Raw genomic sequence first — 12,760 nt, 5'->3', positions numbered from 1 at the left:
AAGAACAACCAGGGCCCACTTGCACAAAGCGCTAAGACTATTGTAAGCCTATGTTAAAGTATGGGTGTTACGATCATCTTAGCGCTAAGATCGCTTTGTGCAAGTGGGCCCTGGGCATCTTTCTGTATACTACCTGGTGGGATATGGATATTTGTGAAATTATTTTCAATGAACACCTTTCCATCAATAGAGGAGTTGGGCGTATGTCTTAACTTGATATCAGGAGACCAACATCTTTCTACAGAAATATGACTATGGGTAAAGAATAACCTTAAACTTAGAATAACAGATTATCTGTCCCTGGTGAAGTACTGTTGAATGTTAATTATCTTCTGATGGACAATCTGTCATTCTTTTAACTTATAGGTAATCAAGACAAACTCCATTCAAATGAATATCAATCTTTCTTCTAGTAATGGTGTGGAGAAAGTCACAGACTGTAATCTGTTGAAGAATATTTTTGTTACTATGGTAACCAAAATGGTAATATATGTAAATAAATGTAAATAAATTAAAAATTAAATAATACATATCTTTGACAATACAAAACTCATGCTAAATACATATTAGGTAATTAATCTGAAAATAATAGACCAGTATTTATTACAAACCACCAGAATTTAACTGTCTGAAAAGTAAAGAGTTGTAACCAGTCACTTAAAATTACCTGATGAAAACCAAGCTTTTAAAACAAACATAATTATGTTGTTTGTTTGTTGTTGAACGCCGCACTCGGCAATATTCCAGTGACATGACGGCAATCTGTAAATAATTGGATCCGACAATCCAGTGATTGACATGAGCATTGATCTACGCAATCGGGATCAATGACATGCATCATTCAAGTTAGCGAGTACAAAATTATGTCACCAATTTGATGTGAATACCATAAAATTTGGTTTATGCCCCATTCATTAATCTGGTTTCTAAATTAATGGTTTCCATGGACAAATTAAGACATATGTCACAAGGCAAGTCAGTACACATTATCAGTATTACGCGTTCTAAAAGAATATATCCACACCCCTCCCCTTCTAATGATAGTCAGAGCTACTGGTTTTCTAAATTGTCAATCCTGAAAACCCAGGCCCACTGACATGGCACCAGAGTGACAGGAATTGGTGGAATCATGATTGTCATTCCTGATGTGGCGCCAGATTTGAAATCAAAGTATCCTGGGTATCCTAGCATCGTCACTGTGGTGGCGGGACCAGTCTGTGGGGCAGCTAGCTCCAGCATATCTCCCCGAGGCCAGCTGAGAGTGATGGCGTATACGGAAATACCAGCTGCAGACGTCTTGGATGTGTACCTATGTGAGAATAAATGAGAATAGTTGTGTTGGCAATGGCTGTTAAATCATGATTGATGATTGGATGATCTTGATTGTTCAATCATCGATGTTAATAGATAAACGTCATTTGGCTGTTTTTGAATGTTAAGTAAATTCAGCAAAACACCTAACAAAAACAAACATAGTTACTTACTTCAGCACTTCATTTTTAAAATAAGACACTAAGGATTAAGTAGTGAAAAAACACTCTCAGGAAACAAAACCATTTCAGGGTTGTTAGAGGGGGCAAACGCGTGTTCGATTATGGACAATTGCTTTTGATTGATGGTTTGTTTGGCCCCTCCGATCAATCTTCGATTATATCAATGAATCAGAACCCAACTATAGAAACAGTATTCCAGTTATATCGCGGCATGTCAGCTTAATGTGGGAGGAAAGCCCGAAGTGATCCAGGTCTCAGACGTTTACCACTTTGGTGAAACCCACGATCACGGGTATGGTGCTGACAAACCTAGAAATATAATCGGGGCGAACCGGGATTCGAACCCACAATCATAGGTTTCTGGCGTGCCAAAGGGACACAACTCTGCACAGTGAATCACGGCGCCTTAGACGACTGGGCCACCCGTGCCCCCTATTTGTAAGAAGTAAAAGAACGTTTACATGACATCTTTGGTGCTGCAGTCAGGATAATTAAACAGTCTGTAAAAACTGAGTTGGTTTGTTTGTTTGTTGTTTTACGCCACACTTGGCAATATTCCAGCTATATGACGGCAGTCTGTAAATGATTGAGTCTGGACCAGACAATCCAGTGATTGATATCATGAGCATCGATCTACGCATTTGGGATTGATGACCTGCATCAACAAAGTAAGCGAACCTGACCACCCGATCCTGTTAGTAGCCTTTTACGACAAGCATAGTCGCCTTTTACGGCAAGCATGGGTTGCTGTAGTCCAATTCTACCCCGCGTAAACTGAGAGGTTGATATTATGAGCAAGATCCTACTTTGTTTGGCTACCCTGATGTGCAATCAACCAAGTCACTGAGCTGACCAACTGCCCCATTTAAGACGACTCTTGAATAAATAGTGGCAGTTTCTAACCCAGAATTTTCATGGGGGACATGACATGCATTCAGATGTGACATTACATCTAAGGCATTGCCTATAACATACTAACCAGACACCAGGTGTCGCTGTGTCATTCTGAGTACTCCAGGGTCGAGTTCCATAAATACTCTCACCATTAACATTCAACCACTTCCCTACTTGCCGTAGTCTCTCCTCAAATATCGGACCAATCATACCGCTGGAGGTGGGGCCGGCATTCAGCAAGAAGTTACCACCGCAGCTGTCAACAAAAATATGTTCATCCATTGACATTATGAGTGAGGGAGTGATTTGGGTTTAACGCCTCTTCCCGAGGCAAGGGAGTTAACTGACTGTAAAAGTCCAGTTTCCACCCTTGTCAAACTTGGCTGGATTTTCGTGGTTCCATCATAGCGCCACCAGACCAGTGGCTAGTTCAAGTTATATTCCTTTTGGTCCCTTCTGTTTATGTTCCTTGGTTTGTTGGTTGTTTAACGCCGCACTCAGCAATATTTCAGCTATATGATGGCGGTCTGTAAATAAATCTGGACCAGACAATCCAGTGATTGACATCATGAGCATCGATCCACACAATTGGGATACGATGATAAGCGTTAACCAAGTCAGCCAGTCTGACCACCCGATCCTGTTAGATGCCTCTTACGACAAGCATAGTTGCCGTTTACCGCAAGCTTGGGTTGCTGAAGACCTATTCTACTCTGAATCTTCACAGGTTTTAGGTTCCTCGGAATTCAGCTAATTTGTGCCTACCTGACAACCACCACCAACTGACTAATCAGTTGCTCTATGGTGTTGAAGTCTTTCAGCTTGGCGTTACGTCTGTAGGACCATGCACTCCTGTCTATAGTAGTCGCATCTTCAAATTTGTGCTCCTGTACCACACCTGAGAATAGTTAAGATGTTAAAAATATTTCAAATATTTATATTGGCAAAAAAAACGCTTTTTACAACTGATCGCAGTACAGCAAGGAAAATTCAAATTTACAGAACATCCTTCCAATACTTTTGATAAGTAGTATTACATGTGAATCACTGAAGTCAGCAATATCACATCTTTCCAGGGCAAGTGAGTAAACCGACTGTAACAGTCCAGTTTCCACCCTTGCCGAACTTGCCTGGAATTATGGAGCTATATTTTGGCTGGACTAATGAGTCTATGCATAGTCCAATCATAATCCCATAACGAAATCGACATCCAGTTCATAGTTAACATGGTAGATGCCTTGCCGAATTTGTTCGATTGCAGGATTTGCAGAGCATGTGTACTGTCAATTTGGTGTTGACAGATATTTTCAAAATAATGTCATGTTTTTAATAAAGGTACTCAAGTGATTATTTTTGCACTTTGCGAGGTAAAGCCCGTTTTATTACAATAAAGATCTTAATAATCAGTGAGATTGTCTTGACTGGGGGCCACCGTTGTGTTTGAAGCAATGCATTTGATATGAGAGGTGGAATCTGATTGGTCAGCTGGTCAATAGGAAGAACATAGAAGGGACATAACTTGTAATAGCCACTGGCGCTACGATCGAGCCCAGAAATTCCAGCCTAGTTCGGCAAGGGTGGAAACTGGACTTTTTCCAGTCAATTAACACCCTTGACTGGGGAAGATGTTCACAGGGTAATATTTGTGCTATGACTATCATAACTCTCTTACATTAACTCCTATGGAGTGCACAAATGTGTGTCTAAAACGCACAAATGTAGAGACTGGACGCAGGAAAAGAACATATTTTGTTCCGAGGGATACACAATAATATTCATTGTACCAACAGCAAAGTCAGTTAAAGTCAGTTAACTCCCTTGCCTCTGGGAGATGGCATTATCAGTAGAGGCTTTGAATAAATGAATCTTGACAAGACAAAACAGTGGTTGACAGTATGAACAACCCCCATCATTCACACCATCAGGTCAATTATTGTGAAATCCTCATTTTAATCAGCTATCACAACAAGCATGTATTGCTAGGGACCTTTTTGGGTCAAGGGGGGTGGGGATCACCTCGTTGGGTCAAGGGGGTGGGGATCACCTTGTTGAATCAAGGGGGTTATGGATCACCTCGTTTGGTCAAGGGGGGTGGGGATCACCTTGTTGGGTCAAGGGGGGTGGGGGAAATCACCTTTTTGTTTGAAGGTTTGGTTTGGTTTGTTGTTTGACGCCACACTCAGCAATATTCCAGCTATATGACAGCGATCTTTAAATAATTGAGTCTGGACCAGACAATCCTGTAATTAATATCATGAGCATCGATCAATGCAATTGGTATTGATGACATGCATCAACCAAGTCAGCGAGTCTGACCCCCCGATCCTGTTAGTCGCCTCTTATGACATGCATAGTCGCCTTTTAAGGCAAGCATGGGTTGCTGAAGACCTATTCTACCCCGGATCTTCATGGGTCTTGTGTCAAGGGAATCACTGGGGCAGGGATCACCTTGTTGGGTCAAGGTTGGGGGGGGGATCCTAAGGAGGATGGCAGGGATCACCCTGTTGGTTCAAGACAATATCAGTTGAAACAGGACCTGCATAAGTGTTTAAGTGTTACCTGGATTGAACTTGTCATGACAGGTGTAGTATCCTCCATGTTTACACAATGTGTCACTTCCCCATCGGTCATTCGTCACCACTGTGTCCTTCACAGGGCTAGTGGGAGAATGTTACACATGAAAATTTCACTCTGGATTATAACATGGTAAAATGCTATTAAATGGTTCTTTGCTCAAGTGTAACTAGCAGAGGAATATTTTTGACATATTTGTCCAGCAATCCCATGACGATACACCAGTCCTGTAGCTTACCTTACACGTCTGGACATAATAATCATAATAAGAGAAAATCTGGATTCAACCAGCAGATCAGCAGATCCTGGCGCCACAATGGGACTGAACCTGCATAGCCAATTGCAGAACCTTAGAAACAATAGTAGCCACCTACCCCCCTCCCCCGGTGCCCCCAACCAGATTTAACCACCTGTCATTATACAGCCAGGCCAGGAAGTGTGTAGAGTTCCAGTAGGACGATGGCGCCATCCACTGTCCGTCTGACCACACCACATCAGGCTTGTACAGGTTCACCAGCTCATACAACTCGGGCATTGTCTTGAACTGGAAACAACATCAGTGTCAGATTAATCCATATTTCATGATGGGGAAAAAACATTTTCCAGAGGCAAGGGGTCAACTGACCATAAAGGTCCAGCTTCCACCCTTGCCGAACAAGGCTGGAATTTCTGGGCTAAATCGAAGCGCCACCAGTGGCTATTACAAGTTATGCCCCTTCTATGTCCCTCATATTGACCAATCAGATCAACCTTTTACATCACTTGCATTTGCTTCAAACTTGAGCACCTTTTTTGAAAACATGAGATTTGGAAAATCTCTGTCAACACCCAGTTGGTGGTAGACATTCTTTGCAAATCCTTCAGTCGACTGAAATCTACAGGTTGAGATCCATGTTGTTTACGAACTGGATGTCGATTTTGTTATGCGATTTTGATTGGACTATGCATAGACTTGTTAGTCAAGTCAAAATGTCACGCTGTAATTCGAGCCCAGTTCGGCAAGGGTGGAAAATGGACTTTTATAGTCAGCTAACGCCCTTGCTTTCTGGAAGATGGGGGAAAGACAAGGGAAGATGGTCCAACTATGACAGGGAGCCACAAGTTAAGTTGGTCAGATTGTGATGGGGAAAGACAAGGGAAGTTGGTCTGTCTATGATGGGGAAAGACAAAGGGAGTTGGTCAGACTGACGGGGAAAGACAAGGGAAGTTGGTCCGATTATGACAGTGAAAGACAAGGGAAGTTGGTCCGATTATGACAGTGAAAGACAAGGGAAGTTGTTCTGTCTTTGATGGGGAAAGACAAGGGAAGTTGGTCTGTCTATGATGGGGAAAGACAAAGGAAGTTGGTCAGACTGTGATGGCGAAAGACAAGGGAAGTTGGCCAGACTGACGGGGAAAGACAAGGGAAGTTGGTCTGTCTATGATGGGGAAAGACAAGGGGAGTTGGTCAGACTGACGGGGAAAGACAAGGGAAGTTGGTCTGTCTAAGATGGGGAAAGACAAGGGGAGTTGGTCAGACTGACGGGGAAAGACAAGGGAAGTTGGTCCGATTATGACAGTGAAAGACAAGGGAAGTTGTTCTGTCTTTGATGGGGAAAGACAAGGGAAGTTGGTCTGTCTATGATGGGGAAAGACAAGGGAAGTTGGTCTGTCTATGATGGGGAAAGACAAGGGAAGTTGGTCAGACTGTGATGGCGAAAGACAAGGGAAGTTGGCCAGACTGACGGGGAAAGACAAGGGAAGTTGGTCCAACTATGACAGGTAAAGACAAGGGAAGTTGTTCTGTCTTTAATGGGGAAAGACAAGGGAAGTTGGTCTGTCTATGATGGGGAAAGACAAGGGAAGTTGGTCCGACTATGACAGGTAAAGACAAGGGAAGTTGGTCCGACTATGATAGGGAAAGACAAGGGGAGTTGGTCCGACTATGACAGGTAAAGACAAGGGAAGTTGTTCTGTCTTTGATGGGGAAAGACAAGGGAATTTGGTCTGTCTATGATGGGGAAAGACAAGGGAAGTTGGTCTGTCTATGATGGGGAAAGACAAGGGAAGTTGGTCCGACTATGACAGGTAAAGACAAGGGAAGTTGGTCCGACTATGATAGGGAAAGACAAGGGGAGTTGGTCTGTCTATGATGGGGAAAGACAAGGGAAGTTGGTCAGACTGACGGGGAAAGACAAGGGGAGTTGGTCCGACCATGAGAAGGAACAATCACAATTAAAGCAATATACTGGCATGCTAAAACTGAACTGTGATACAAACTAGTACTGTTTGAAATATTGCATGTTATCAATACAACTATCTACAAATGCCATTAATGTCACACACCACTGAGGGTACTGATGTGTCAAAATGTCCTACCCGAACAAAATCTTGGGTCTGGAACTTGTTCCTCTGATCATGTTTAAAGTACGGGTTGACAAACTCGAACAGTGAGTGGTAAATACCAAACTTTAGGATGGACTTCTTCCGTATGGAGCTGGCCAGGTCACCTGGAACACATATGTCAAGAATTGTTGCCCTGCTGCCAGGTGCCTGGAATTGACCCATGTACCCTATCATGCGTCTTTATCCAATAGTGAGTGAGTTGGGTTTAACGCTGCTTTTAACAGTATTCCAGTTATATCGCGGCATGTCAGCTTAATGTGGGAGGAAAGACTGAAGTGATGCAGGTCTCAGACGTTTACCACTTCGGTGAAACCCACGAACACGGGTATGGTGCTGACAAACCTAGAAACATAATCAGGGCGTACCGGGATTCGAACCCACAATCATAGGTTTCTGGCGTGCCCAAGGGATGCAACTCTGCACAGCGAATCACGGCGCCTCAGACGACTGGGCCACCCGTGCCAATAAGCGGCTGCAATGTTTCTAAGAAACTATTCCTTGACCCTCAATAACCTGACTATTTAATATATTATCATGATTATAGCAAGTAACGTATATATACCAGTGTCTGAAATAATCGCCTGCACGCTATACAAGCTTGGCTCGTAAAATGTTTGTCGGGCTAACGGGTCTGAATTGTCCCAAGCTCGATTGGCTACTGAAATTTTAAGATACATTTTTTAATACCTATTTGTTGATTAGAATAGAAAATATCCTCCTCTGTAGATCAAGACAACCATCAAACATAAAATAATATAAAATGTACTTAACATCCGTGGGGACCAGCTCATGGAAATTGTTAGCCTTAGAACATGCAGATTGTTAGCTCCAGAACATGCAGATTGTTAGCTCCAGATCATGCAGATTGTTAGCCCTTGAACATGCAGATTGTTAGCCCCAGAACATGCAGATTGTTAGCCCCAGAACATGCAGATTGTTAGCTCCAGAACATGCAGATTGTTAGCTCCAGATCATGCAGACTGTTAGCTCCAGATCAGGCACATTGTTAGCCCCAGAACATGCAGATTGTTAGCTCCACATCATACAGATTATTAGCTCCAGATCATGCAGACTGTTAGCTCCAGATCAGACAGATTGTTAGCTCCAGATCAGGCAGATTGTTAGCTCCAGATGAAGCAGATTGTTAGCCCCAGAACATGCAGATTGTTAGCTCCAGAACATGCAGATTGTTAGCTCCAGAACATGCAGATTGTTAGCTCCAGACCAAGCAGATTGTTAGCCCAAGATCAAGTGGATTTTTAGCCCCAGATCATGCAGATTGTCAGCCCCAGATCAAGCAGATTTTTAGCCCAAGATCAAGTGGATTGTTAGCCTCAGAACATGCAGATTGTTAGCTCCAGATCAAGCAGATTGTTAGCCCAAGATCAAGCGGATTGTTATTATCAAACACCTATAAGCAGGGTTAGACACTTTCTTCTCTCCCCGATGCTGAAATGCTCTATGACTAGTTCTCAAACTCTACATGTACGTATACAGAAACATACCCACTAAGTCCCTGCGAGGGCCAACGTCCATGGCATTCCAGTTGAACGAGTATTTGGTTGGCCAGTTGCAGAATCCTTCATGGTGCTTTGTTGTCAGCACAACATATCTGAAATGTGCATGTATATAATATGTACACAATATATGATTTGTTGACAAAGATCAACTTTCTTGAAACCACAGGAATCTGGACACAAATATACAGGAAGAGGCTTAATTAATTGAATTGAATGCAACGTTAAAATACCTTCGAATTTTAGAAAATACAAACTTTGAATAAGATAAGCCAAATTTGCTCAAAATGATGATTTCCTAAAATTAGTTTCATTTTTTAACCTTGCGCCTGAAGCGTTGAATATCTCCGCCCATTCGTCGGGGTTGTAGAATTCAGCTGTAAATTGTGCGGCAAAGTCAGCATAGGTAAAACCGGGTCGGTGGGTTTTCTTCATAAACTCTACAACGTCCGGTCTTTTATTGAGCCAAAACTCCTGGAACCAAGCACCTGCGAAGCTTGGAACAGAGAACACCCCCCAGTGAAGAAAGATGCCAAACTTCGCCTCGTCGTACCAGGCCGGGAGGGGCCTCTGGTCCAGTGACTCCCATGTGGGGTCGTAGCGGGCACCTGCCGCTAGTGTCACAGTCACCAGCGTGCAAAACAACACGAACAGTGCAGCAGCCATGTCAGACAACAATTCCTGACACAACACCATTTAAACCCGTACGTGTGATCACATGATCAATCACATGACCTGGGTTCCACATGTCAAAGCGGACCAATGAAAACAAAGTTCTAAAACGGCACAGCGTCAAAACAGCATGAAGCAATAACAACACCACATTTGGGAAAAGGGAACCTGTACGGCACTGTATTTTCATTTCATGCGGTTTTATTTTAATTAAATTAAGTAATTGATTCACTGAGGCACTGAAATTGTACTTTAAAATACCCAAGTAGGAAATTGAACTTTAATACATTTGTTTAAGTAACGACAATGGGATAGTTTAACCATAGTAAGTGAGTGAGTGAGTATGTTTTACCCCGCTTTTAGCAATATTCCAACGATATCACGGCGGGGGACGCCAGAAATGGGCTTCACACATTGTACCCATGTCGGGAAGCGAACGCTTTAACCACTAGGCTACCCGACCGCCCCTAACCATAGTAAGATAACACATAACAAAACCATAACCTGACAGAATACCGATGCCTTATGTGAACACGCTGATTGAATCAATTAACGGGTTGAAACTAGAATAAATAAAAATGAGAATGTATAAATGGAGTGAAGATATGTAAATATGATATATATTGTTAAAATTTATAATGGTACCCCAAAAAGGAAATATAAGAATAATATATTTTAGTGTAAATTTTGCTGAAGGGAAGGAATAAAGAAACTGGTGTCGTTTTGCCAGGCAATTTTGGTGCCTTTCCTGGCAAAAGCGGATCGTTTGTATTTAACGTAATGAATATACCGTATTCGACGTAATAAGCGCCCAGGACGCTCTCAAAATTATAAATAGAGGTCTCTTATAAGAATATTATTTTGGTTGAAAAAAAACAACAGTGTTGAAAGATCGTAAATTTCATGGTTTATGCTGACAGCCTGAAATGTTTATATATACGACAAATATAATTTTCCAGAATTTAATTGCCAATAATTTTAATTAAGGGTGCATATAACACACGAGTGCGTATTATACACGAATAAATAAGTCTATTGTTTTCATTGATCAATCAGAAGTTGTGCAATGGGGATCATTCACTATAGTGGGCGCTTATTACGTCGAATACGGTATATACAGAGTGTCAATTACATGAATTTTAAAACAGATTGAATTGAATTGATCTTTTAGAACTAGGTGTTTATCGGATCAAATATTTAAACAAATATTTTAATATGAAGACAAAAACCAATCTTCCATTATCTCTGCCGAATTCTGCCAATTAAAATCGATCCATTGTCACCGATCGTTATAATTGTGAATTAATTGTTTGCAAGTTGATCTAAACGTTTTAAAATATTGTCACACTGTGCGCTTTGGTAATATGCAAAGGATTTCTTCCAAAAATGTCATTTAGAAAGATATCCCTTTTCACGGAGTCATGGGCTTCTTACGGGGTGGTGCGTTCTGCTATCATGGCTGCTAAACATAAACGATCTATGACATCTTTTGCGTGTGATGTGTGACAACTGAATGAGTGAATGTGCATGACAGTCTTCAACACAGTGAAAAGGCAAACATATATTAAGTGAGTTAAATCAGAGGTCGTGTGTCACTGTGGAGATTTTTGCAACACTCTTAACAAGTCTATATGTAAACTGCCGGACAAAAGAAAGTATATTCTTGAAAATTGGAGTTGACAATAGGATTACACTGGAAACTTAAGGTCCAAACACAACTATATGATACCCGTATCAAATGCATCACCATCGAATAACCATTTCTTGTTTGTTTTATTTTATATATTTTCTTGCCCGGCACTGTATTTTCAAACAAATGAATCCACTAAATACGATTCTCGAAGAGCAGCACAATCGCCTCGGTAGCCACAGTGTAATAATTAATCATGAAGATGTTGATTATTTATCTAATGGGTGTTCGGGATCTGCAGAGTCGGAGAAGAAAATGAAGCGAGTAAAGAGTGGCCAGGTTAACTTCATTTTGGGTCACCCAGAGCACCTGTGTAGTGTGGCTGTTACACGATTTCTAATGTCAAAAGACATATCATTACAGGTAAGTTAGAAGTCAGCTCAAAACTCAAAGAGATTGTTACGATAAATGTCCCCTACAGAAATCTAGGTCGATTTCCTTTTGCATGTTGTATGTTGTTAGTGTTTTCATATAACCATGGACACATAATACGATTTAGGGTCCATTATATAACCTGAACATGCTGATTGAACACTTGATGAATTATTGAAACATGATCCAAAACGTGACAATTATGCAAAGAATCACATTGAAATAAACATGATCCAAAACATGTGACAATTATGCAAAGAATCACATTGAAATAAAGAAAATGTGTTGCATAGCCTATCGATATAGTCATGATATTGTCTTCGTGAATTCTATGAAAATATTGTTATTATTATTATCATAATTGTTCATCAAACAAGCTATTGGTGGAAAATAAATGTATGTTTCATGTTTGGAAAATAGTGCTATTTAAACCTCCTGAAAGGGCGATACCTTGACGTGCTCAGGAGGCTTAATTCTCTTTGATATGGTCGTAAGGGAAGACCAAAATCGCCTTGTTGTAGTGGTTATTTTATTGCACATTTTGTTAAATGGTTTCTATAAATAAACATGTCTTGGTGTACCGTGTCCCATTATTCTCACCCCATATTCAAATTTCATATCAGTCACATTATTGTTGATGAGCTGCATTGTGTCATATCATGGGGGAAATCTAACTTTCGACCGGCCTTTCTCAAAGTAGGGGATTTACGTGCAATCCTCCCACAGGCCCGCATGCTGGCTTTAACAGCTACAACTACCATTAAAGCCCAGCATGAAATTCAGCAGGACGATTTGCCTGGACGATTGGTTTCACTGGTGGTACGCGCCGCAAGTTTAGCGCCTTCAGGAGCACAGTCTCATTGCCAAGCTGAGTTACTTCGCGCATCAGAATGTGCTCACGTGAGTCACTGTCTTCATCAGCTGATGAACGTCAACAAATACAACTTCAATCCCTATATTGACAGATACATTAATCATGACAAAACAATCCATTAAACATCAAACTTTAATTATTGAAAGCGAACTATATCAACGCGGAGAGTCGTGACGTCATCCGTCCCAAACATTCCATTTGGAGTGACATCCCTTGGTTTTACAAACGGCAGAAAATGGCGGCTTTCATACGCTTGAAATACAAGTTGCACCCAGTGCTGAAAATGGAT

At 41.4% G+C, this 12,760-nt stretch overlaps 1 protein-coding gene across 1 annotated transcript; it reads right to left on the bottom strand.

The window, feature by feature from the left end:
* Nucleotides 1–734: 734 nt before the first annotated feature.
* Nucleotides 735–9,550, bottom strand: LOC139469290 (alpha-L-fucosidase-like). Its single transcript, XM_071251429.1, has 8 exons — nt 9,186–9,550; nt 8,852–8,958; nt 7,320–7,450; nt 5,372–5,505; nt 4,947–5,044; nt 3,153–3,285; nt 2,473–2,643; nt 735–1,309 (listed from the first exon to the last, which is right to left on the bottom strand). Exons 1-8 carry the CDS (start codon nt 9,527–9,529, stop codon nt 1,051–1,053), a joined length of 1,377 nt encoding a protein of 458 aa, XP_071107530.1. The 5' UTR covers nt 9,530–9,550; the 3' UTR covers nt 735–1,050.
* Between the last annotated feature and the right edge of the window lie 3,210 nt (nt 9,551–12,760).

Source organism: Haliotis cracherodii, unplaced genomic scaffold (genome assembly GCF_022045235.1).
Source record: "Haliotis cracherodii isolate W230 unplaced genomic scaffold, xgHalCrac1.p SCAF_2, whole genome shotgun sequence".
Lineage (NCBI taxonomy): Eukaryota > Metazoa > Mollusca > Gastropoda > Lepetellida > Haliotidae > Haliotis > Haliotis cracherodii.
Note: the sequence above shows the minus strand (reverse complement) of the source record. Positions and strands in the feature narration are given on the sequence as shown.

Excerpts from the sequence above, each read along its gene's own strand:
- LOC139469290 (XM_071251429.1), bottom strand. The coding sequence starts at position 9,529 with ATGGCTGCTGCACTGTTCGTGTTGTTTTGCACGCTGGTGACTGTGACA. Across the intron at positions 7,451-8,851 it reads CCCTCGCAGGGACTTAGTGG|GTGACCTGGCCAGCTCCATA; the intron begins GTATGTTTCTGT and ends TATGTGTTCCAG. Across the intron at positions 5,045-5,371 it reads GCCTGGCTGTATAATGACAG|CCCTGTGAAGGACACAGTGG; the intron begins GTGGTTAAATCT and ends TTCTCCCACTAG.